General features: G+C 42.0%; 2 protein-coding genes across 2 annotated transcripts; both read left to right on the forward strand.

Annotated features, from left to right (window-relative positions):
• Positions 1–44: 44 nt before the first annotated feature.
• On the forward strand, positions 45–8,009 carry LOC119731204. The gene is made up of 4 exons (XM_038204282.1): positions 45–266; positions 2,461–2,962; positions 4,092–4,130; positions 7,273–8,009. Exons 1-4 carry the CDS (start codon positions 255–257, stop codon positions 7,536–7,538), a joined length of 819 nt encoding a protein of 272 aa, XP_038060210.1. The 5' UTR covers positions 45–254; the 3' UTR covers positions 7,539–8,009.
• Positions 8,010–20,096: 12,087 nt separating this feature from the next.
• Positions 20,097–25,561, forward strand: LOC119731116 (lactadherin-like). Its single transcript, XM_038204135.1, has 4 exons — positions 20,097–20,488; positions 21,118–21,252; positions 23,530–23,756; positions 24,557–25,561. Exons 1-4 carry the CDS (start codon positions 20,278–20,280, stop codon positions 24,701–24,703), a joined length of 720 nt encoding a protein of 239 aa, XP_038060063.1. The 5' UTR covers positions 20,097–20,277; the 3' UTR covers positions 24,704–25,561.
• The last annotated feature ends 1,827 nt before the right edge of the window (positions 25,562–27,388 follow it).

Raw genomic sequence — 27,388 nt, forward strand, 5'->3', positions numbered from 1 at the left:
CAGTTATTTATTGAGTGAGGAACAGTGCCACCTCTAGAGGTCGCTGTCTTATCGCATGACGTCACCTTACTAAAAAAAAATAACAACGGGTTTTTCCCCGAAAGCTCAATAAATGGGGAAGTGGATTTTCCACTAAATGACGCAATCATTCTGTACATGATTACAACATCTTATTCCTCCATTAAATATAGACTATGTAGCCTGGCCTGATCGGTATATCAAAAAAGCCTATCAAGATTAATGGAGAAGAAATCATGGCGTTACAAGTAAGTAAAACTGGTTGAATGGTTGTACTTGAACCTAAAAACATTTTTTTTTTTTTTTGCCGTGGCTATCCATCCATGCTATCGTTACGGCAGCCGTACCGCGAGTATCAAGTGCTATTGTTACGGAACTTTCTGGTTCCCTGACGTAATACTAGTAATAGTATTCAACTTCACAATCATTGGCTGTTTGGCAATGTTTGGAGTATCAACCGAATGGTTCTTAATCATGTTAATCTTGGACTTTATTTCCCATTTTTTTTTAATCCTACAAAACCACTGATTTCAAAGTTGAAGAAAATGAAATCTGAGAATCTAGGCCAACTTAAGAATAGAAAGAACAAAATCAATTTGATTAAAAACCTAAAATTCAAGAAATACATTAATAATAAAAAAACTGAGTAGGCCTAGCGCAGCAGCAATTCGCACCAGCACCCGATTTCACGAAGCGCTGCAACGCGTCGCAACTCGAGTTGCGACGTGTAACACGTCGCAACTCGCGACGCGTCGTATCTTCCATTTCACGAAAGTTGCGATGTGTTGAACGCATCGTAAGTTCCTTGACAACGGCTTAAAACACGTCGCAAGTTGCGACGTGTATAGTGGTCATCGCAAAATAAGAAGAGTAATTTCTAAGCCAGTTTTATGCCATGAACATTACATTAACGAGATTATAATACCGAAGCAATGTGTGTAAAGTTGTAAATAGGAAATTCATTGAATAATTATGAATTAGACCGGAATATAAGAGTTGAAATTTCAAAGTAGCGCCTATACAGTCCAATGAGAGCTTGTTTTTCTTCAAAATTGCATCGCACGGCCGCCATTTTGTTTTACGTTTCAACAAATTTCGAGCTGAGATCCGACGACTCTTTGTTGAATATCAGACGACTATTTACTGTACGCTGACTAAATACATAAAACAGTCATCGAGTTGTGCTATAAATACACCTACGACGCGTCGCACTTACGACGTGTTTCGTGAAAGAATTTCCTCGTGAAATGGATCGCAGGACGCGTCGCAGCTGCGACGCATCGTAGAGATATGACGCGTCGCATCGCTGTGATGCATCATAGGTTACGAAGAGTTTGATGAAATCGGGTGCAGGGCCCTCAGACTCAGTAAATTGCTAACGTCTGTACTAGCTCTACTGAGTGGAGCGTTGAATTACGGGTACCCCTCCATACCAACGCTCCACCGATTCGCCATACTTTGGTGGCACCGTCACAGTAGCATAGTCACAAACCCACGCGAGGACAAAAAGACCCCAAAAAACCGGTAAAGAGATTACAAATGAGAGAGACAGTTATCCTGGATTGATCTATACATTCTTGACATTCCATGAGACCCCTTATATTGTTCCCAAACAGCGAACATTTTGGAAAAAAACAGCAAAATAGTCTGAAAACTTACAGCTCAATGTGTTTGCATGGAGGCTCAGTTCTTGAATTGACTGTCGAATGAGGGCGTCTGACGTGACGTCACCGTCGTTGCTCGATCGCGAAGAGAAACAAGTCGCGCTTTATCAACGACTGTTTCGTGTAATGAAACGTGCTCCGATCCGCGCCGTACGACAGTATGGGCTTTGAACACACCCAGGGTGGAGACGTCATTAATTTGTTTAGAACGTTTCAGCCGTCTCCACCTTGGGTGTGTTCAAAGCCCAATAGCCCATACTGTCGTACGGCGCGGATCAGAGCACGTATCATTACACGAAACAGTCGTTGATAAAGCGCGACTTGTTTCTCTTCGCGATCGAGCAACGACGGTGACGTCACGTCAGACGCCCTCATTCGACAGTCAATTCAAGAACTGAGCCTCCATGCAAACACATTGAGCTGTAAGTTTTCAGACTATTTTGCTGTTTTTTTCCAAAATGTTCGCTGTTTGGGAACAATATAAGGGGTCTCATGGAATGTCAAGAATGTATAGATCAATCCAGGATAACTGTCTCTCTCATTTGTAATCTCTTTACCGTTTTTTTGGGGGTCTTTTTGTCCTCGCGTGGGTTTGTGACTATGCTACTGTGACGGTGCCACCAAAGTATGGCGAATCGGTGGAGCGTTGGTATGGAGGGGTACCCGTAATTCAACGCTCCACTCAGTAGAGCTACATCTGTACCAATCAAATGCTCTATTCATCGAGCAAATAGATGTCTAGTTTTAAATGTGTTGCTTTTTATTTTTCAAAATGTAGAGCTTACAAATGTTACAATACCGGAAAACGCTCAGCGATATTGGGAGAAAGCTGACAGACACCGATATGCGGTCTATCCGTTTCATCTGCAAAGACGTCGACGGGCTCACAAAGCGCGACCTCGAGTTAGAAGAGCCGCTCGATTTCTTTGAGAAACTTGAAGAGCGGGGCGTTCTTTCGGACATCGACTTGGGGTTCCTTAAAGTTCTCTTGGACATGGTTCATCGGAAAGACTGCCTGAAACTTCTGGAAAGTTACCAGAATGGGACTGGGACTTATGCCAAGGCTGCCAGTGGTGACCACAATAGGCAGCCGGTACAAGCCATGGACCACGACAGACACCATGGGACGGGCCATAATGCATACCATGGCGTGGGGCCTGTTGAGCAAGATGGAGCCAGCTGTGAGGGGTACCAGCCGGTCACCAGAGCCAGAGACTTCTCAGATGGACACGTCCCGCAAGCAGCCGCCGGCCCACATCCTTCATTACATCAGAACAGAGGTGCACTGATAATACAACATGTTCTCTTTCTCAGGCTGTGTATTTTCGAATAATGAAGTAGGCCCATTTGACTGTTCCACTTTGCCCTCCCTGACGGATTTTTTGGACAACATTTTTTTGTCAGCAGAGTTTTCTGACATCAATCCCACAAAAGAAAACCCGCTCAACAACCATCGCAATGCGGCGTGAAAAGTATGCATAATAACGGTTAGTTTTGAAGAGCGCCCCCATTTTGAAGATGGGTACCCCCCCCCCCCCGAAGATGTGCGGTTGCCCCCCCTTGACATCAAAAGCTGTATACGCTGCTGAAATTGACAACAATTTTTTTTGTAATGGCAGGAAAAGCAGGTAGCAGAATGGCTATTTGACCAATGTGCGCTCATATTCTTCTATGGGACATACATATATCTGAATAGACTTTCTTTCTTTGTTTGAATTTTCAACAAATGTGAGCGGTCTCAAAGCATGCGAAGAGACGACAAAATACATAGAATGTGCGTAGAAATTGTGTGGTTTGTTAAAAGCCATTTACCCGGCCTAAACTTGAAAGCTTCTAGGAGGAAATAATCAAGTTCAAATTGGCGTAGCATCCGGGGGGAGAGGGGGGGGGGGTGAATTTATCCCGCCCATATATTCATGAGTGCCCTTTTTGGTCATCAGTATCATTACTGCTGTCCACAAAATGTGCTGTGTAATTTAGCTTTTTAACTTTACGAAAGCATGGTAACTCCATGTTGGTACAAAGTCTGGTCTACCAATTAGAAAAGGTCTCTGTGGTGAAGCAGTTGTTCCCCTCGCCCCCCCCCCCTTTCAAAGTGGTGTTCCTGCCAATATGCTCTTGGTACGTCTACCCACCTCCATCCCCCCCACCTCCCACCCCAGCCCCCCCCCCCCCCCCCCATCACCCCCAATCTCCTACCAAGGGACCCCACTGGAAATAAGTCGATAGACTTTCGTGGGCTATCCCGGCGAATTGCCGAATGATTATAAACAAGTAAACAGACTGCTCCACTAAAGTTGGTGGTCGCACGTTCCAGTCCCTCTAAGGCAAAACCTATCAAACATTATTAACTGGCAATGTCAGATTTGTAGAGTAAAAACTTTCCCATTTTGTTTTTTTCTTTCTCAGGCATGATTCAACAAGTACGGGAAGTCAGCATGGGAGAAGGTGAGGTTTTGCCAGTTCTTGGATTTCATTTCTTTTCAAAGGGAATTTCCTTTTACCCTAACCTCCCCAAATCCATCAAAATCCATCCCCCCATTTGGGTGGATTTTGGGGGACTTGGTCCTGCAGGCCTGGTTTGACTAAATATTGATGGAGTATGATGGACTTGGGCCTGGAGGCCTAAAGCAAAGCATGCATTGGAAGCAGTGTGATTGATGGATTTTGGCGGACTTGGTCCCCAGCATTTAGTGAGTTAGGTTGAAAGGTAGTGTACAACATTTGCAAACGTTAAAGGGAAAATACAACATTTGCAAACATCAAAAAATAAAACTATCAAATCATTTTGAAATACCTTGCTGAACTGTTAGTGAATGACAGTGTAAAGCATCCTGTAAAATCATGGCACCTGGTATACTGTCATTTTCAAGAAAAGTGGTATTTTTGTATCAATTTCCAACGCTGATCGGCCGATCAGCGTTGGAAAAAACTGGCTTTTTTTTCAAATACTGGCCCCAGTTGACCATCGCACTTGTTTGCAATCGATTACACACCTATGAACGGGTACAAGCCAGCTAGACTGGTTCCCTGACCTTACAATTCCCCAATATATGTAAACTGCTCTGTTTCTTCTTAAATGGAGTCAGGGAACCAGACTGCAGGAAAATGATTGTTTTTCTTGGTTTTTATAGCATTTTCGAACCCAAAACCTCAAAAAAGTCAGTGTAACTATATTTGCTATATATTTCCAACCCCCCCAATTCCATCCATTTCTGAAAATTACAGCAAAAGCAAATGATGTATATTCCCTTTAAAAATGAAACTATCAAATTATTATGAAAAGCATCTTGTGCAATCTTTGCACCTTGTGTGCTGTAATTTTCAAGAACGCAGTGGCTATCGTTACGGCAGCCGTAACGCATTTCCCATTTTCTATCGTTACGGTAGTACTGCAACTTTTATAAAAACATGAGAAGAAAATATAAAATTAGAAGGAAAAAAAGTGAATTTGAACGTTATGAAATTCGGACTTTATTTCCCTTAAAAAAAAAATCCTCCAAACCCTCAGGTTAGAAAAGGAAAAAAAAATGAGTGCAAAACTGAGATGCGAACCCGCAACCTCGCGGTGCAAAATCCTACCCTCTATCGACTGAGCTGTCGCACTGCTCGCTAAAACGTGGGGAAACAAATAATTATATACCTGCATGCGTATCAAAAAAGTATCGTAGAGGGCGCTAAACAACGGCTGCCGTAACGACAGCCACTTCGTTTCAAGAAAAGTTGAATTTTGTATCATTTTCCACTGATGGTCCGGCTGAACCACCGTTGGACCCCCCAAAAAACAGCTGTTTTCAAATACATGTACTCCCCCAATTGACCCAATTTAGTTTTGTTTTGCTATTGGTTACATGTATATGAGTACAAATTCATACGCATGGTGAGCGGGCGCAAGACAGCTACATGTACATGTCGTCTGGTTCCCTGACCTGACAATTCCCTGACGTCTTCAAATTGATGTGAAGTAAAACCAAGCGAAACAATCATGTTCATGTACATGTAGTCTGGTTTTCTGACCCCACTTAAGATGAAACGGTGCAATTTATAGACGTCGGGGAAAGGAATCAGTCTACCGGTAGCTGGCTTGTACCCGTTCATATATTATGTGATGCGATCAAGCCACTTGAGTCGTTTGTTGGGAATTTTCGTTTTGGAGATACAGGCCAAAATAGGGCCACTTCATCACATCACTTCATCACATCTCTTGGTGTTCCGACTTCCATAACTTTTGAACTAAAGATGGTATCAGGATGTGGTTTTTACAGCAGTAATGCTGAGATTGTGCTCTTTTCAAATCTGTAATAACTTTTTTTTACCAAGGTCATGAAGGTCAACAAATGACTCAGACTCATTTAGCTTGATCTCATCACATATGTGTAACCGATTGCAAACTAAATGAGGACTACATGTAACTTCCGTAGATATGGTAAATTGGGGGCAGTATTTGAAAAAAGCCAGTTTTCTCCAGCAACGCTTGTCGGCCCACCAGCGTTGGAAATTGATACAAAAATACAATTTTTTTTAAAATGACAGCACACCAGGTGCAATGATTTTACAGGATGCTTTAGACTTTCATTCACTAACAGTCCAGCAAGGTGCATGTACATTGTATTTCAAAATAATTTGGTACTTTTGTTTTTTGATGTTTAAAATTATCAGAAATAAATGAATTGGGAGGATTAGAATGTTATAGCAATATGTTAAACTGACTTGTTTCACATTTTGGGGTTGAAGATGCTGGAAAAACCAAGAAAACCAACCATGTTCTTCATGTTCTTGTAGTCCGGTTCCCTGACCCCACTTGAGATTAAACAGAGCAATTTGTAGACTTTGGGGAATCGTAAGGTCAGAGAATCAGTCTAGCTGGCTTGTACCCCTTGTACACAGGTGTGTAATCAAGTGCAAAGAAAATGCGGAATAACTAAATATTAACACATGTCAAAAAGGAGGAGCAGTTTTTGAAAATAAGCCAGTTTTGTCCAACGCTGGTCGGCTGACGAGCGTTGGAAAAATACAATTTTCTTGAAAATGTCAATACACCAGGAGCCACAATTTTACAGGATGCTTTAGACTGTCATTCCCTAACAATCATTTCATGATAATTTGATCATTTCATTTTTTGATCTTTGCAAGTGTTGTACATGTATCTTCCCTTTTAGGTTTTGCTTATTAAACAAAATTGAAATTTGTTTATGGTGTAAATCGAGGTCACACACGTGCAACATCATTGGTGAATCGAGGACAGAAACCAAATCGAGGACGACCTCGATAAGAAAACGTGTACAAAACCAATGAGAGCTGTTGCAAAAAAGTTAAGAGTAAAAGCAAAGGAAAAGGGAAGAGGAACAATAGAATCCTCGAATAGAATCCTTGATTTACACCATAAACAAACGTGATTGTACATATATTTGTATAGACAAGAAGCCTTGCAAAATTTTGAGCATTCCATACATGTACGTTTGTGCACAAAAACGGCTTCCTACAGCAGGCCATATGTACAAGTAGTTATTTAATATCGCTCTATGGTCATGATGGTGGTGTTACCCCCTTTTTCAGGAGAATCTTTTTGAAACTTTTATTTTGTGTCCAGATTTGTCCGACGTTTTTGAAGTCGTGGTGGAGGAGATTGGCCGAGACTGGCGACAACTGGCGCGCAAGCTGCACCTGACCGAGACGGAGATTGTGCGCATCTCCGAGGATCACATGAGGGACCTCCGGGAACAGTCCATGCAGAGCCTGTTGCTATGGAAAAAGAAGATGCGTAGCCAGGCAACTAAAGCTGCACTGGTTGAAGCGCTTAAGAAGTGCAGAATGATGTATATTGTGGATATGTTGGAGGGAAGCTATTTCCGATGATTTTTTTTTCTTTTTAATGTGTTGTAGCAACTGCTTCTGAGCAGTTGCTTGGCACAAAATCTGTATAAAATAGCTTTTGAACTAAAGTCATGATGCAGTGATCCATGGCAGCAGCATGCATTGTGGTATACATTGTCCCACGGTCTATATTTGCATATTGCCCTCCAGGGTCCGGGCATTGTGCTACTCGGGTCCGCTCATAAGTCGGACGCCTCATAGGTCTGACGCCTCATAAATCCGAAAAAATCTCATCCCCCAACCAAATAAAGGCCCATAAGTCTGACGCCCCATAGGTCCCATGCCTCATAGGTTCCGGCTCGTAGGTCCAAAAATTTAATTGACTTTTATTTCATTCCTAAGTCTGACACCTCATAAGTCCGACGCCTTGTATGTTCGACGCCCCATAGGCCCGACGCCTTTTAAGTCTGACGCCTCGTATGTCCGACGCCTCGTATGTCCGACGCCTCGTATGTCCGACGCCTCATAGGTCTGACACCTCATAAATCCGACAAAATCTCATCCCCAACCAAATAAAGGCCCATAAGTCTGACGCCCCATAGGTCCCACGCCTCATAGGTCCCGCCTCGTAGGTCCAAAAATTTAATTGACTTTTATTTCATTCCTAAGTCTGACACCTCATAAGTCCGACGCCTTGTATGTTCGACGCCCCATAGGCCCGACGCCTTTTAAGTCCGACGCCTCGTATGTCCGACGCCTCGTATGTCTGACGCCTCATAGGTCTGACGCCTCATAAATCCGACAAAATCTCATCCCCAACCAAATAAAGGCCCATAAGTCTGATGCCCCATAGGTCCCACGCCTCATAGGTCCCGCCTCGTAGGTCCAAAAATTTACTGGACTTTTATTTCATTCCTAAGTCTGACACCTCATAAGTTCGACGTCTCATAAGTCTGATGCCTCTTAAGTCCGACGCCTCGTATGTTCGACACCCCATATGTCCGACGCCTTTTAAGTCCGACGCCTCGTATGTCTGACGCCTCGTAAGTCCGACGCCTTACAAGTCCGAAGCCTCATTTGTCCGACAGCAATTATGAACGGATACAAACATCATGGTAATGTCTGAATGTTAACGCCACCAAGTGTTAGAGTTACTGTTAACACATTCACAATAAGGAATGCACCACGCCCCTTTCGGGTTTACGCCCGGCCTTGGCATTAACCCTTGCGCCAAAAAACTGCTTGCTGGCCGACTGTGATGCGGCTATCACAGTGCGCACTTGAGACAATCTCGCTCAAATCGTTGTATATTTTTTACTCATTCTTGCCGCGTCTGACAAATGAACTGTTCTTTGTAATGGTCCATACATTTTAGCTACGACGCCTCATTTGTCTGAGGTCTTGTTTTTCCAACGTCGGACTTAGGCGTCTGACTTATGAGGCGTCCGAGCTATGAGGCAGAATACATAAGTCCGATGCCTCATAAACCCGTCGCCTCATAATTCCGAAATTTCGGACTTATTATGAGGCATCGGACTTATGATGCGGCCCCGCTCTTAAAGATGTGCACGCAATTCCTGCTGCACGCCAAGGGCGGATCCAGGGGGGGGGGCCAAAGGGGGCAATGGCCCCCCCCCCCCCCCCAAAACGAAACCAATTTTTTTTTTTTTTTTTATGTGACATCGCAATAAAGGCAGGCAATGAGTACACCACCATCTTTTCCTCAAAAAAACATTGGTTAAAGTGGTCAGAAATTGCCTCAGATCGCACCACAGAGCATCTAGAATCCAAAAAAATGTTTGGACCCAAAATTTTTTTGGACCCAAATTTTTTTTGCCCCCCCCCCCAAATTGTGTTCTGGATCCGCCCTTGCTGCACGCATGTGTACAGTTCGTGTTCAGGATGCATGTTCCACTTTTTTTATTAATGCATTGCACATCAAATGGCTTGAACTACATGTAGTTGAAGATAATTTATTATCCCACTAGCACCTGTGAAACAAGTATTGCATCTGTGTCCCATTTGCCACCGGCCCCTCAGCTTCTTGGCAACTAGGACACGGATGCACTTCGTTATTCTGTGCTCTACTGTGCTCATGTGATAACTAGTAATACATGTATATGGAATTTAAAGTAACTCAAAAAGTCACATATTGACTTTTACTATTTAACGGGTGTAAAAAAGTATCTTTAAGCCTAGTTTCCATATCGACGTAAGAAACGCAAAGTGAAACACAATCAGGACCCAAACTGCAACCAGTGTTGTAGTACTCGTACTCGGTGCTCGCACTCGAGTACTAAGTAGTTTTTTTTTACTCGATCATCAAATTTAAAGTACTCGTACTCGAATAACAGTATTTGAAAAAAAAATGGTATAGCTTGACTTACCACGGCCTTATTTTATTATTGATACTTTCAGTTGGAAATGGTTGATTGTTTGCAGAGAAATCAAAGTTTCCTGATTTTTCTCTGTAGACATCCGGACAAACACACTTAACAGCTAGCCACGAGTGGGTCTCGGTCTGACTGGGCCTGGGCCAATTACGCACAATGAACCATTTGCTGTATATGGCCGTATTCGGAAATAGAAGTACTCGTACTTGGCATACAAGTACATGTACTCGTACTCGTAAGTACAAGTACTCGCACTCGGAGACCTGAGCTTGTACTCGTTCTCGGCAACCTAAGTACTCGGCAGTACTCAGTACTCGGAAAAAAGCACTCGACTACAACACTGACTGCAACGCAGACATCTGGAAACATTTCATCCGGAAGTGTCGCCGACAACTCAGACAGACGCAAACTACCTCGCAGATGATCGGCGAAGTTGAACCCGGTTCAACTTTGCCGAATGTTCCGCGTACTGTCTGTGCAGTGTGCGTAGGCATAGTGTCGATATGGAAAGCAGGGCCTAATTTCATAGAGCTGCTTAAGCATAAAATTTGCTTTAAGCACAAAATATACTGCATAGTAAAATCGGGTTACCCGCCAAAACTTCATGCGATGTACACTGCTTGTGACTGGTATTTAGCTGTTGTTTACTTAGCATAACAATCACATGGAGTTTTGGCAGGTAACCTGATTTTATTAGGCAAGACTTTTTTGTGCTGAAGCAAATTTTGTGCTTATGAGATGTGCTTATTTCCCTTTTTTTGTCTGTTGGTTGTTTATTGGTTATCTGTTGACATACAAAACTATAAGTCTTTAGCTAGTCAAGCTTATGCTTTTTGTTTATCTATGTATATTATCTATGTGTATAACAGCTCAGATATTAAAATGATAAATGTCACCCGCTCCACAAATAAAAGTATTATGTCGCCAAAAAGTGATATACATGGATGGAAAGCCCACAATGTAAGCTTTAATTTGGTAAAGCTTTCCCGTTCTGGAGATATGACATCATGGGCGTCGCCAGGATTTTTTTTTAGAGGGGCGCAACTGGCACATTTTCTCCAAATCCCTATATTTTCCAGCATTTTCCAGATTGATAATTTTTTCGAGGGTGGGCAGGGACATTTGCCCCCCCCCCCTTCACCCCATTAAATTAGCAACAATATGATTTTGCGCCTCTTTTTCTTCTTCTTTTTCTTTTTATTGTTTTCCCCCTCCCCCCCCCCCCTCCCCAACGCCCATTTATGATGTATTAGCATTACTTCCTTGGAGTTCGAATTACACATCACAGCTGAGAACATTTTGATGAAATGTTCACCCTCTCAACATTGAGCGGGCCATTAAACGATAATGCACAGGCCAGGGGGACTTAATACCCTTTTGTGGTGGTTGTCATCTCCCTTTGCAGGTCTACCAAGTAGACTTCAAGTAAGATAAGTCTAGCCTAGTAAAGCTGGTCCCAAAGAGCACAAAATGCTTCTCGATTCACAATGGCCGATCACCGGTAACTTGAAGTCTTTTCATGCGGCTACACAGTGGGCTGGATTAGCATCACGGAGTAATCCTATATATTACCTTTGGACCAAGGCGAGACTTAAGCAAGTCTAATTGAGTCGGTCAGTCAGCGAGTCAGTCAGTGAGTGAGTGGGGAGTCAGTCAGTCGGGGAGTCAGTCAGTCAGTCAGTGACGTCATTATCTTTCAAGTCCATTGGGCACAAAATAAGTGTAGTAAACGTGGAATTTGTGAATTTAGGTGCAGTAACATTGTGTATACATTTCTGCTCATTCATTTGATTTCAGAGATTCGATTGCTTCTAATGATATAGCAAAGATTGAGGTATTTGCACTGATTTGTTTTGCTTCAGAACTGATTTGAAGAGTGAAATAAAGAATTAACATGTAGAAAAATAAATTGGAAGTTGGTTTTTATTAAACATTTGCTGGTATCGTTTCTATTTAGTAATTTTTGAATTTATTTATAACTCCTGAGTGTTGCATAAAAAGCAAGGTGAACCCCTTAAAATTTATGCCAAATTTTGATGAAAATGCAATTTCAACTTTCCCAGACTATCGAATTTTCCCAGACGATCGAATTTTTTTAACCCCTTACAATTTTAAATTCCTAGAAAATTCAAATTTTCCCCAATTTTGATGAAAATGCAAGGTTAACCCCTAACAATTTTAAGCTTCCTAAAAAAGTCAAATTTTGCCAAATTTCAAAGAAAATGCAAGGTTAACCCCTAACAATTTGAAACTTCCCAAAAAAGTCATAGTTTGCCCAATTTTGATGAAAAAGCAAGGTTTACCCCTTACAATTTTGAAACTTTCCAAAAAGGTCAAATTTTGCCAAACTTCGATTCCTAGAAAATTCAAATTTTCCCCAATTTTGATGAAAATGCAAGATTAACCCCTAACAATTTTAAGCTTCCTAAAAAAGTCATATTTTGCCAAATTTCAAAGAAAATGCAAGGTTAACCCCTAACAATTTGAGACTTCCCAAAAAAGTCATAGTTTGCCCAATTTTGATGAAAAAGCAAGGTTTACCCCTTACAATTTTGAAACTTTCCAAAAAGGTCAAATTTTGCCAAACTTCGATGAAAATGCAAGGTTAACCCCTTACAATTATGGAATTTTCCGAAAAAAACCCCAAACTTTGCCTAGTTTTGATGAGAATACAAGGTTAACCTCTTCCGATTTCAAACTTTCCAGAAAAGTGAAATTTTCCCAACTTTGATGAAAATGCAAGGTATAAAGCCCTTGTGATTTCAAACTTTCAAAAAAAAGGAGAAATGTTGCCCAATTTTGATGAAAATGCAAGGTTAACCCCTTACGATTTCTGACGTTCCAGAACATTCAAATTTTGCCCAATTTTGATGAAAATGCACGGTTAACCCCTTAAGATTTCAAACATCCAAAGCAAGTCAAATTTTGAGAATTCTGAGAGCCATTGAATTGGGAGATTGAAGAGATATGGCCAGTGGCGGTTCTGGGGGGGGGGGGGGGGGGTGGGGGGGGAGGAGGCTAGGGGCGGCTTAAGCTTCCCCAAAAAAATCCATAAAAAATATACTAGCAAATTGTAAAAATGTGACGTACATGCGAATTGTCTCCCCCTAAATAAATAGTCGTGAGAAGGGTGCATTTGTACACTTTTAGTTTATATAGCTTGCCTGATTGTAGGATTTTAGCCCTCCCCATTAAAAATAATTATGGCACGAGCCATATAAAACTGAACCCAGATAAAACTTGCAATTATTGTTGGTCGACCAAATAAATCCAAAAGTAAATATCGCTTGTATAAAACCCTGGATGACCCATTCATGATCAATCCAGAAGTAAAAACAAGCGATGACATCTCCTCTTTGAAGAATTGTGACTGTGAAAAGAACAGGAGGCCAATTGTGCTTCTGCAAGCTCATAATGCCTAAAGTCATCTACCTTAACTATGTGGTGTGCGTCAGTACTGACGTTGTGAGCTCATATTTGAATACATTTTAATTACTCTGTCATTTTTTCCACAAAAACATGTCATAGTTCCCTTTTGAGACATGGCTAAAAAGCCTGATTGAACATTTGACCCAGAATTTCTGAGGCAAAGACCAGACCCATGCGTGCCAACTCCCATAATGACGTCACGTTTAGTGTTGTAACTGTATTTAGTCTGGTTTCCAGACCAAAAGATTCTGACTATTCCTGATGAATCTTAGGTCCGGTAGCCTCCGGTAATACAATGTATTACAATTTACGTCACGTGACTAAAACGGGAGGAAATCCTCCTTTTTCCGAAAATTTCCGAAGTTTGCCGAAGTCGTTTCGTCGACAATCGGATAGCGCTCGAGTATTTCCGAGTATATAATATAGGTTTAATTAACTGGTAATTGCTTATTAATTTGATTTAAAATGAGTTGGTAATTAATATTTATTGTTTTCATTTAGAAAACTTGAAATTCAACGACGATTTTGTGCATCAAATATACTCGGATCGTACGGGCGAACTTTTTGCTGCGTCATGTACAATTTTGAATTTGACGACCGTAACCGAGATTTTCCAAAACTCGGTCTTCATTCGGCTCCACCTGCTAACAGTGCTATTTGGTTCCCTATTTTGAAGATTCCAGATCAACATTAGTCAATGTTATCTTACAAAAACATCAAACTGTATTATAATAACTGTATGATATTACGAAGCAAGTGATTCATTTAAAAATGTGATCAGAACATTAAAAGCTTCAAGTGATAAAGCGAAATCGGAAACGAAGCCGCGCTTTGAAAAAGGGCCATTAATGTCGTCATGTTTATTTTTAGCCACGGAGGCTGCCTGACCTCAACCTCGTCCCCGGGGTGTCGATCAGTACGCGCCCACCACTACCTGCTCTCTCACCCTGGTATTGGATCATTTGCATGTGCAAGATTTTTGCACACGTATGCAAATGAGGAACAGTTTGGTGCCTGGATATGCGTTACACATTAGCGTTTGTTTTTGTATGCGGGGTTGGGGTAAAAACAGAGTCAATTCGTAGCAGCGCGAGCACGGCGTGAGTTACAAAAACACGATTTTTGAAATCAAACTGTTACGATCTTATCGAGACAACATGCAGTATCATATTTCATATTAATATGAGCAAATTGGAAAGGAAATTAGTATTTTCGAGAAGGCGTGGACGAATGATCGCGAAAACACGTACTGCACGTTGTGAATATATAGCACCAAGTACAGATAAAAATCCATTACTAGCCAATTGCGGTATCCAATCAGGATACAGGAAGAAAGTTTCCCATCCAGGGTTTACTATTGGAAACACGGTTGGAAATAAAGTAAGCACTGGGGACGAGGTTGACGGTTGGAAATAAAGTAAGCACTGGGGACGAGGTTGGCCTGACCTACAATTTAAGACGTGAGCGTCGGGAATAATTGTCAGGTCTGGGAACCAGACTATAACTGTATTGTACGTATACCTGCTTTTGTCACAAGGCTGTCACTCGACCCATGCGTGAAGCCTGGAAACAGGTGGTCCCCATCATGTAGTCTTAGGCTGTTGTGTTGGGGAAGGATGGCCAGTCCAAAGCCAGGGAGATACGTAACTTGAGATGACTATACAGTAGAAGATATTGGAAGTTTTTAGCATGTTCCAAAAAGGCTAGGCCTATGTTACCCTTTATTTACCAACAAGTTTCAAGCCCCTCTTCGTTGCATTATGTTAACAATTATCCCGGATTCAAATTCGAAACCCCATTTCCTACTGCTGTTGGATGTCCTGGCGTGCGCGTCTATGATGCTGTCACTTAAAGGTAGAGTCCATCATTTGCAGCCATCCGAAAAGTAACTGGCGTAATTATTGTTGAAAAACTAACTTGGTTGAAAGATAGTAAGGGGACTAAACTCCCTGTGAAATTATTCTTTCTGGGAAGCTGTCATTTTGAAGTAATCAACGAAAGAAGGCATTTCCAACGGTGATTCTTAAGAAGCACCGTAGGAAAATTTAAATTAGTAGTTAGTTTGTTATTCAGCGCAGCGCGCACAAGTATTCGAACGACGCACACGCGCGCGCGGTTGTTATAATTCGTCGGATCAGTGCGCGACGTCGCGTATAGTTGCAATTCAAAACAATTCAAAACATGATTCAGCAACTTTTGATTTGAAATTGAGATCTTAGAATGCTGTTTTTCTCGGAATGTACGGCTGAAGCTTAGCTGAAACTTCATCAGGTTAGTTGCTCAGTATCCTTCATTAGATTTTGAACTCTTTTGTTGCTTCAAACGAACAAAATGCACAAATTACAAATGATGGACTCTACCTTTAAGAGCCAGATAGACCATGCAATCCACCAAGCCCCGTTGGCCCCGCCTGATGAGTCGTTTGGACCAATCACTGCCGAAGGTCCGCACGTGCGCGCGTGCACTTGCATAATAATGACGCGCGCGTCTAGCGTCTACGCATTAGAGCGGCACAGTTGTTGTTGTTGCCCTCATCCGTACGTACGTTGGCAGTGGGCGGGGCTTAGCGGATTGGTCTGTTGTTCTGGACATCACATTCGTCCTACAGTTTAATCAGCCGATTCCGTGTGGTAGATTGCGAAGGAAATCTAGAGCCGTCTTTGTCCCAAATCCAATGTTGGCTGAGTCGATTTATTTCACGAGATACATTAATCCGTTGATAGAGTCACCGTTGGTAGAGTCAGCATCTAAGACTTAGATCCAGCATTTTATAATAAGATGCTGCATCTTCACAGTCAGCACTGAGCCAGGTGTTTTCTGTTTTCCCATCGATGTTGAAAAGTCATGGCACAAAATGTAAAAAAAACACACAAAAAAAACAACGACAACAACGACAACAACAACAACAACAACAACAACAACAACAACAACAGCAACAACAGCAACAACAACAACAACAACAACAAACAGGCTGCGGTTTAAAAACCATTCATTTAAATGTTGTACCCTTTACATTTTATATACGCTGAGATGCTATACCCGCCTATGATGAACGTTCACAGCCAGGCTTTAATATATCAGTGCACTGGTGTGCAACAATATTATCATCGGAAGCAGCAAGTAACTTGAACATTTGTTTGCTACCTATGTGAACATTGTTTTGGACGAAACAAACAAGTGAACCCTAGACACTGGAGGAAACTTGGCATACGTGACGGTCCTGCGGTTTTTGTGTGCTGCGCACGGTCAACGCCTTTTGTGATGGGCATCTTGGTTGCAATTAGGATTCTAGGTCAGTTGTTAACCTATATAAGTGAGACTTTGGGACTGATTCGAGAACATTTTGTGTCTCTGATGATCAAGATGAAGTGTTTTCTGGTAGCTATCTTTGCCGTGGTGGCCCAGTGCTGCCTGTTAGCTGCAGCTGAACACGCCCACGGGGACCCCGACTCGGTTCTCGAAGCAGCTCTGAGTCCCTTGTAAAGGCAACTGGATGCTCCCGGGACCAACCTTAAAATTTATGCCAAATGTTGATGAAAATGCGATTTCAACTTTCCCAGACTATCGAATTTTCCCAGACGATCGAATTTTTTTTAAATTGTGATGAAAATGCAAGTTTTAACCCTTACAATTTTAAATTCCTAGACAATTCAAATGTTCCCCAATTTTGATGAAAATGCAAGGTTAACCCCTAACAATTTTAAGCTTCCTAAAAAAGTCAAATTTTGCCAAATTTCAAATAAAAATGCAAGGTTAACCCCTAACAATTTGAAACTTCCCAAAAAAGTCATAGTTTGCCCAATTTTGATGAAAAAGCAAGGTTTACCCCTTACAATTTTGAAACTTTCCCAAAAGGTCAAATTTTGCCAAACTTCGATTCCTAGAAAATTCAAATTTTCCCCAATTTTGATGAAAATGCAAGATTAACCCCTAACAATGTTAAGCTTCCTAAAAAAGTCAAATTTTGCCAAATTTCAAAGAAAATGCAAGGTTAACCCCTAACAATTTGAAACTTCCCAAAAAAGTCATAGTTTGCACAATTTTGATGAAAAAGCAAGGTTTACCCCTTACAATTTTGAAACTTTCCAAAAAGGTCAAATTTTGCCAAACTTCGATGAAAATGCAAGGTTAACCCCTTACAATTATGGAACTTTCCGAAAAAAAACCAAACTTTGCCTAGTTTTGATGAGAATACAAGGTTAACCTCTTCCGATTTCAAACTTTCCAGAAAAGTGAAATTTTCCCAACTTTGATGAAAATGCAAGGTAAAGCCCTTGTGATTTCAAACTTTCAAAAAAAAGGAGAAATGTTGCCCAATTTTGATGCAAATGCAAGGTTAACCCATACAATTGTAACTGTTCCAAAAAAAGTCAAACTTGCCAAAATAGTGAAACTTTGATGAAAATGCAAGGTTAACCCTTACGATTTCTGACGTTCCAGAAAATTCAAATTTTGCCCAATTTTGATGAAAATGCACGGTTAACCCCTTAAGATTTCAAACATCCAAAGCAAGTCAAATTTTGAGAATTCTGAGAGCCATTGAATTGGGAGATTGAAGAGATATGGCCAGTGGCGGTTCTGGGGGGGGGGGGAGGGAGGAGGCTAGGTTCGGCTTAAGCTTCCCCCAAAAAATCCATAAAAAATATACTAGCAAATTGTAAAAATGTGACGTACATGCGAATTGTCTCCCCCTAAATAAATAGTCGTGAGAAGGGTGCATTTGTACACTTTTAGTTTATATAGCTTGCCTGATTGTAGGATTTTAGCCCTCCCCATTAAAAATAATTATGGCACGAGCCATATAAAACTGAACCCAGATAAAACTTGCAATTATTGTTGGTCGACCCAATAAATCCAAAAGTAAATATCGCTTGTATAAAACCCTGGATGACCCATTCATGATCAATCCAGAAGTAAAAACAAGCGATGACATCTCCTCTTTGAAGAATTGTGACTGTGAAAAGAACATTTTAATTACTCTGTCATTTTTTCCACAAAAACATGTCATAGTTCCCTTATGAGACATGGCTAAAAAGCCTGATTGAACATTTGACCCAGAATTTCTGAGGCACAGACCAGACCCATGCATGCCAACTCCCATAATGACGTCACGTTTAGTGTTGTAACTGTATTGTGCGTATACCTGCTTTTGTCACAAGGCTGTCACTCGACCCATGCGTGAAGCCTGGAAATAGGTGGTCCTCATCATGTAGTCTTAGGCTGTAGTGTTGGAGAAGGATGGCCAGTCCAAAGCCAGGGAGATACGAAACTTGAGATGACTACAGTAGAATATATTGGAAGTTTTTAGCATGTTCCAAAAAGGCTATAGTAGGCCTATGTTACCCTTTATTTACCAACAAGTTTCAAGCCCCTCTTCGTTGCATTATGTTAACAATATCCCGGATTTAAATTCGAAACCCCATTTCCTACTGCTGTTTGATGTCCTGGTTTGAAGACCCAGACCACATCCTGTTGGCATAGTTTACGACACTGAAACCAGATCAAACTTGGTCGAACCCAATAAATCCGGAATTTTCTGTTTATCACATGAAATCCTGGATGGCCAAATTCAAAAGTTAAAAACAACCTTTTATCTGATTCTGAAGCGTAAACTCCAAATAGAACTTGAGTTGAGGTGAAAAAGGAATACGTCAGCGGTCTTTGTTCTAATGGTTGGTTCGCCTGCAGATGTGTCTTCACACACTATAGGCGCCTGAATCAGAATACGAGGCTCACATGTCCAAATGGTAAGCGTCCATTACCGGCTCGAGTAAAATGAGTATTGCAAATTATTGGAACCATTGGAAAGTAGTGTGAAGTGGCGGGTTAAGCCAATGTATTCAAGTAATCAGTGGTGCGTGCGCGTCTATGATGCTGTCACTTAAGAGCCAGATAGACCATGCAATCCACCAAGCCCCGTTGGCCCCGCCTGATGAGTCGTTTGGACCAATCACTGCCGCAGGTCCGCACGTGCGCGCGTGCACTTGCATAATAATGGCGCGCGCGTCTAGCGTCTACGCATTAGAGCGGCACAGTTGTTGTTGTTGCCCTCATCCGTACGTACGTTGGCAGTGGGCGGGGCTTAGCGGATTGGTCTGCTGTTCCGGACATCACATTCGTCCTACAGTTTAATCAGCCGATTCTGTGTGGTAGATTGCGAAGGAAATCTAGAGCCGTCTTTGTCCCAAATCCAATGTTGGCTGAGTCGATTTATTTCACGAGATACATTAATCCGTTGATAGAGTCACCGTTGGTAGAGTCAGCATCTAAGACTTAGATCCAGCATTTTATAATAAGATGCTGCATCTTCACAGTCAGCACTGAGCCAGGTGTTTTCTGTTTTCCCAACGATGTTGAAAAGTCATGGCACAAAATGTAAAAACAACAACAACAACAACAACAACAGCAACAACAGCAACAACAGCAACAACAGCAACAACAGCAACAACAGCAACAACAGCAACAACAGCAACAACAGCAACAACAGCAACAACAGCAACAACAGCAACAACAGCAACAACAGCAACAACAGCAACAACAACAACAACAACAACAACAACAACAAACAGGCTGCGGTTTAAAAACCATTCATTTAAATGTTGTACCCTTTACATTTTATATACGCTGAGATGCTATACCCGCCTATGATGAACGTTCACAGCCAGGCTTTAATATATCAATGCACTGGTGTGCAACAATATTATCATCGGAAGCAGCAAGTAACTTGAACATTTGTTTGCTACCTATGTGAACATTGTTTTGGACGAAACAAACAAGTGAACCCTAGACACTGGAGGAAACTTGGCATACGTGACGGTCCTGCGGTTTTTGTGTGCTGCGCACGGTCAACGCCTTTTGTGATGGGCATCTTGGTTTCAAGGATTCTAGGTCAGTTGTAAACCTATATAAGTGAGACTCTGGGACTGATTTGAGAACATTTTGTGTCTCTGATAATCAAGATGAAGTGTTTTCTGGTAGCTATCTTTGCCGTGGTGGCCCAGTGCTGCCTGTTTGCTGCAGCCGCACACGCCCACGGGGACCCCGACTCGGTTCTCGAAGCAGCTCTGAGTCCCTTGTATAGGCAACTGGACGTCTCCCGGGACCAACTGGAAGTCATTCGTTACCAACTTGACGCGGTCAAAGCGCTAGTCCATGTACCCTGCAAGAAAGGTAGGTGTGTTTGTCTGTATTATTGTCAGGCTAGAAATCAGCTCTTCACTTAATCCATTTTGTTATGTCGATTGGTGATGAGCTTTTAGACTGATGTACTGATGTCAAAACGCTGGTTAAAATTTGGTTGGTTGACATTTTAACCAATTAACATGTAAAATTTTCCAATTTTGCCCAACGTTTACCCATCGTTGGGCACATTTTGCCCTACGTTTGGGTATTTTTTAACCACCTGTTGGGCTGTTCCCTTGGTAAATAACACTTGGTTCAAATTAGTCATTTTACCCAATGTTGGTATATCGAATTAGGATACAGGAAGAAAGTTTCCTATCCAGGGCTTACTATTGGAAATGAGGTTGAAAATAAAGTAAGCCCTGCACGGGGACGAGGTTGGTGAACGCGAACTTTGATCACATTGGGCTACAACGCCAATGTACAAAGCAAGTTCTATAAACATACTAAGTTTCATGCATAAGGCGCATGTTCAAGATCAGCTGAAAGCGGAATCCGCGCCGGCAAGAAAGTCCATACAACCGTTCTTCTATAGAGAAAAACACGCTGCGCAATTATTTAATTAATGACACCTGCCCGATACTGAATGAACTTTCTAAACAAAAAAAACCCTACAGATGTTTTGGAGTGCTCTGAGGCTGGACCCCTTGGTATGGAAGACCGTCGCATTCCAAATGCAAACATCACAGCGTCGTCAATGTGGAGCAACCGGGCCGATCACGGACCCACCAGGGCTCGGCTTAACCTTGAAGGTACAGTAAATTGTTAATTTTATCATAAGTCCATTCAGAAATTACAACGTACATGGAATGAACGTTTAAAGGACATTATGGCCTGGAATACGCCCAATTATTGGGCTACAAAACGCGTTCTAAACATAATGATATAAAAAGGAAGTAGCATTTACTGCTATTGACAGGTTCCTTTCATTCGATTTTTGTTTAGCTCATAGAATTGGCAATGCAATATGTTCTACTCCAGCTTAGCAGCTATGTTTATCCGCTTAAGCCCGGCGCACACCTTCCCGATTCTGCCGGTTCACCGATCACCCCATCACCGGTATACGTACGGTATTTTTTCACCCGTTGCGGTAAGACCGCAACGCTACCCGCACATGCTTATTTCCTTCGCTCGTGCCCCCGCCCTGCAAACAGGACGATGGGATGGGCTGATGAATTTGCGCTCTGATTGGATAGATTTTGCGTGACCTTTGACCTGCAAGTCATCACGGCCACAACCCTGCAAGGTTCCAAACGGCCGTTAAGACTGAGTCATCACTCTTTTATTCCCATTCATAAATGCTTTTTTTTTTCGTTGAAAGGCGTAATAATGTAGTAAAATCTGTTTAAAACTTAAATCAGTAAATCTGTTTTGTAAATTTTCAATTCCCGTCAGTTGCTCAGGCTCCGTTTCGAAATTCACGAAATGTCAAATTGCATATTATGCGACGCTCAAAATGTGTCCACAAATGGTCCGCAATGAAAAAGAAATCACATCCGGTATGGAACGTGTACATTTCTATGAGAAAGTTTTCGGATAGCATTTGCACGCATTGGCTAACTGCGGTCTTAAACAGCTGCAGCCAGATGTCTTTATGCATAGGTCATGATAAATTACCACCCCACTTCCTTCACAAGATTCTGTGAAGCTCATCAGCGTGTCCCAGCGCCCTGTTTGCAGGGCGGGGGGTCAGCGAAGCTCGTTTCCTTTCTATAATCGGTCACATGATGACCAGTCAGACACATGATGACAAAATGGCAGCCGTCAATTTTGAATCACGTGTGCAGGCCAGTAACTAGGCCCGAGATTGCCTGCGCCTGCCAAATCACGATTTGCATGCCCTCAAATTCTCCGGTATTGAAGCATTTTGTGGGCCATGAACTTGAGGGTTTCTACAAATAAGAAGGGTGGAAGCCGTACACAGGTCTGCAAGCTCTTATTAATTTTGTGTAGAGTTTTCATAAAATTGGGCCCCACAATGGCTCTGTTTTGCAATGGAACGCAGGCGCCATTTTTCAAAATGGCGACGGTTTTGCGCTACAGGACTACTTTTAGGCGGGTGCATACCTATGTTCCCCAATACCTATGTTCCCCAAAACCTATGTTCCCCAACCTTAACACTAACCCTAACCATCCAACTCTAACCCTAACCCTAATGATTTTGGGGAACATTATATTGGGGAACATAGGTATGGGGAACATCGGGTAGACCCCCTTTTAGGCTGATTATCTTTGGATGGAATTTTCTTCCAAAAATCAAAAGTTAACCCCCAAAAAAATTGAACAGAAAAAAAGATGGTGAAATTAGCTTTAATGTGCGTGTCTATAACACCTTGGAGAGTTGTGAGTATTTTGTAGCCGATTTAACGAAGAAAAAAAACAGTTCTTACGCACTATGAGACTTTCGGGAAATGTGTCAACAGTCAAATGTTGCGCAGCTTACGCAATAAAATATGGCGCAACTAAAGTTTCGTGAATTCGGCTGCAGGCCACTAGACCATCATGCTTCCAACATTTTAGTCATGTTCCCTGTATCCAATAACAGTACTGATTGATAATGTTTTTGTGCGAAAAGGAACCAGACTATTTTGCTTTCCAGCCTCGCTTTGGTTACATTGATCTGAATGGGAAAAAATCAAATGGCTACAACATGGTTCTCAGTCAAGTTATGCTTGGTGCATAAATTTGCAAAAAGATTGATTTATGCTCAGCAGGTTTGTTTTATAAATTTGCAAAAATATTGATTTATGCTCAGCAGGTTTGTTTTATCCGCTTACTCTGCAAGTGTGGCCGCAGCTTGGAGAATAATTGCAGCATATGGTTCTCAGTTTCTGCTTAGTATATAATTTGCTATTAAATCAGAACGTATTCTATGTTCAGCAGCTTCGATTATCCGCTTTACTCTGCAAGTGTGGCCGCTGCCTGGTATAGTGCCTGAAGCATGGTTCTCAGTTTTTACTTAGTGCATACATTTGCTAATTTGTTAATTATGCTCATGCAGCAGGTTTGATTATCTGCTTACTCTGCAGTCACGAGCGGGTCCGCAGCCTGGTGTAATGCTGGACCTAGTGAAACCAATCCATGGATCCAAGTCGAACTCGGTTCCAATGCAACCATCACTGGCGTTATCACCCAGGGGCGCGGGACTTCGAATGGGGACTGGCCCCAATGGGTGACAGAGTTCAAAGTCGCCTATAGTCACGATGGCCAAGAATGGACCAATGTCACCGATGATGGATCATGCACACCGATGAAGGTAGTCCAAGCACATTGTTCGATATGAGCCTCTGATGACGGCACACTTTATTGTTTACATGTGCGCTTTGCTATGGGGGTACTAGTCTGGTTCCCTGATATTACAATTTCCCCCGACGCCCTGACGTCTAAATACATCAGAAACAGTCAGAATCTTTCGGTCTGAGAACCAGACTATGGGGCTACGAAACTGCCGTCCCCACCGGGCTCCCACGTGTAAACAAAGTGTGACGTCATCAGTAGACAGGCCTATTTGCCCTTTCACCAAGGTATACTGTATACTCAGTGTTGTCCGAGCATTTCTGAGATAAAATTCACAAGCTTACTCAGTGGGTTGGGACTGGAAGCCCACGACATCTTTTTTTTTTTTTACGGGTGCAAATGTTGGATGGGAAATTAAGCTATAGATCAGATTCAAACCAGCCAGCAGACTCGAACAAGCTTGGAGGTCGAGTGGTAAGACATTTGCGCTAGTAAGCACGAGGTCGTGGGTTCAAGTCCCACCCAAGTAAACATTTATCCTCATCACTCTGGTAAAAAAAAAGAGAAGCATAAAAGGCCAACCGTTGGGATTGGTTGTCAGATCGACTTCCAGTCAACAATCAAAACGGCTGTCTTTGCGTTAGTGTTATAAAACACCTTAAATCCGTTAATTATCTACTGACAAACCTTTGACTATGAATATGCATGTCGTAGGGTGAGGGCTCCCTCTGTCGATCCTGCATGCTGCAACTACATGGGAAAAATGTTCAACCTTTCAGCGCTAGTTTGAAAATCCTTATTATTGTTTGTTCCTCACAGTTCCCTGGAAACTCAGACCAAAACACCCACGTGACCACCACTTTCCCGAAGGCTTTCCAGGCCAGGTTCCTGCGTATCCTGCCAAAGCAGTACAGCGTACACTGCTGTATGCGCTTTGAGGTCCTCGGCTGCCATAGTCACGAGTAAAATAATACCATCGATGCTAGCTTGGGAGGCCCAAGCTCTAATGCTCATTGGAAATTTGACAAATGGGAACCTGGGGTGAAATCTATGTCATAGATCTGCGGTGTAGATTTTTCAGAATGCGTGAGTCAAAATGTTGGGATATATAGATCCTCTCCACACAATGCCCCTCCCCCCCCCCAAAAAAAAAATAGGGTAGGGGCTGTCAAAATAGGGGTAGGGTAACCGGAAGCAGAACTATTTCTGTTTGGGCCTAATCACAAGTGATGGAGATATAGCTTGCCAAGCAAAATGACTATACAATCACTTATAGAAGTAGCACACGATCAACATAAAAAAACTACTAAAAAATAAAACACCAGACATTTTCACTCAAACTTAAAGACTTATTCCCGCCTCTTACATTCTGAGTGAGGGCTATATGATGTACCCGTCTAAACCCAGATTTATGACACATATGGCCCGATCAGTTCTAATTGTCAAATTTCCAGTGACTAGAGCTGGGGCATGTGGGGTTTCCCGCCGCATCGATGCATGTGAAATAAATCGGTTTGTTGAAAACTGATGGTTAACATTAATTTACATGCAATTTTTCTCCGGAATCATAAATATTGTGAAAGGCACAAATTATAACATTTATGTTTTTACATATCAGCATCATTTCTTGCATGTAGTAGATTTTTGAAATAGCGTATTGTAAGGAACACCAATTAATTCGGACGATTCACAATGTGAATGTGAGTTTGCCACTGAAATATCACTTATCACCGGTGCATTGTGGGAAGAAGTCGACAAATTCGCAGCGCGGGAGATTTGAAAAAAAAAATTCCGGTCAGTAGTTTCGTAAGCGTACATGATTCGGGTATCTGATTGCCCTTTTCTTTTCTTTTTATCATGGTGTTTTTTTGTAATTTGCTCGAGTTGTCTGCCGATGACACTCATTCAAATGGGCAGTTTTGTCGACCGTAAACCAGTTGGCTTAAAATATGGACTCTCCATGGCAAACTCCTGGTGGCGCACTGCATTGTGAATCGCCCTAATTGGAATATGAACTATTCTGTGTTTTATGTCATTCAATTTACAGCACCCTAATTAATGCTACAACCTGTTGCGTCATTTTAGCCTCTAAAAAAGCGTTTCTCACAACTATAGAAAGTAAAATAAATTATGCGAGTCTCTTTGCATATTGGGAATCGCGTATCTGATTAGCATATTTCAATAGGGGGGGGGGGGGGGCTGGTACCATATTTCAATAGGGGGCGCTGTTTAATTCGATGATTATTAACACTAGATTCAGGCGCGGTTCTAGAACCAATATTTTTTTTGGGGGGGGGGGGGCAAGCAGGGTGGATCCAGATTTTTTTTCAGGGAGGCGTGCTGAAATGTAGACCGGTTATTTTCTCCAGACACTTAGGCCTCCGAAAATCAATAGGTGGGTGGGTGGGGTGGGTAGGGTGGGGGGGGGGGGCGCTCATGCCATACTTTCAATGGGGAGCGCCAATAAAATCCTAAAATCATTCACACTATATTAACTACAAATGCACCCTTGTCACGACTATTTCTTTTAGGGGGAGACCGTTCGCATGTACATGTACATCACAATCCTCCTTTTTTGCTAATGCAATTTGTTTTTACGGAATTTATTTTTGGGGGGGGGGGCTAGACAAAATTGTTGTACTCTCATTTGACAAAAACGTAGAACCGCGCCTGACTAGATTACAGAATGGTGTACCGTATTTTGAACAGGCAAACATTATACCAGTATAACCTTTTTTGGGTGTCACAGCAGGGGGGGTTTCGACTTATTTTTTGGGAATTTGTATGGAATTTTTTTTTATTTGACAGAGCGGGGGGGGGGGGGGTTGACCTCTTTGACCCCCCCCCCTCTCTGGATCCGCGCCTGATTGATGATTACATGAGAAAGGGAAGTTGAACTGAATCTCTGCCGGGCTTACAGGTATTATCAGAAGATGATTAATTGTTGACTAGCTGTTGGACTGAATTCTTACTGATTGAGGCTCTCTTGATTGTTATGGAATGATAATGCAGACGAAGATGCATGAATGATTAAAGGCATACTGACCATTGTCTCTGATCCATTGACTAAAGTGGCATAGACAGCTACTCACCTGGGAGCCCTTTTCAATAAAAGAAACCTTTTTTATAAGCGCCTTTTTTTTAATGAGTGCTAACTCTTTTTTGGAAGGTTTCGCGGACGTCAGCCGCCATAAAAAGCGCCATCTATTGTCCGATAATACCTGATAGACATCAAATAAGACCGCATTTAGCGGACAACTTTGTTCCCCGAAATTGCGAACAGCATTGTTCCCAAAATAACGGACACCTTTGTCCTCAAAATGGCAAGCAAATTATCCCCCAAATCGTAGACATTATTTTCTCCCCCGTATCGCGGACAATTTAGTATTGTTTTTGTCCCCCTTATCACGGACAGCTTTGTACCCCAACCAAATAGCGGACAACTTTGTCCCCCAAATCTCGGACATTTTTTTGTGATGTTGTAAAGTATAGCTTGTTAATTATCAAGAAAAGTAGTCAAGCAAAAGAGTAAATAGTGTGGGGACTGGGGATTTTCCAGTCAGTATTAAACCTTTGAACTTATTAGCATATGACATTTGACCCACACGTGCTGAATTACAAAACATTTTCTCGACCGTCGAAGTGTCAACA

This window comes from Patiria miniata, unplaced genomic scaffold (genome assembly GCF_015706575.1).
Source record: "Patiria miniata isolate m_02_andy unplaced genomic scaffold, ASM1570657v1 HiC_scaffold_23, whole genome shotgun sequence".
In the NCBI taxonomy this organism is placed as follows: domain Eukaryota; kingdom Metazoa; phylum Echinodermata; class Asteroidea; order Valvatida; family Asterinidae; genus Patiria; species Patiria miniata.

Bases quoted from the DNA above. Each gene is read 5' to 3' on its own strand.
- LOC119731116 (XM_038204135.1), top strand. From the start codon at position 20,278: ATGAAGTGTTTTCTGGTAGCTATCTTTGCCGTGGTGGCCCAGTGCTGC. The intron at 21,253-23,529 runs GTACAGTAAATT...CTTACTCTGCAG, and splicing joins GGCTCGGCTTAACCTTGAAG to TCACGAGCGGGTCCGCAGCC. The intron at 23,757-24,556 runs GTAGTCCAAGCA...TGTTCCTCACAG, and splicing joins GATCATGCACACCGATGAAG to TTCCCTGGAAACTCAGACCA.
- LOC119731204 (XM_038204282.1), top strand. The intron at 2,963-4,091 runs GTGCACTGATAA...TTTCTTTCTCAG, and splicing joins TTCATTACATCAGAACAGAG to GCATGATTCAACAAGTACGG. The intron at 4,131-7,272 runs GTGAGGTTTTGC...TTTTGTGTCCAG, and splicing joins GGAAGTCAGCATGGGAGAAG to ATTTGTCCGACGTTTTTGAA.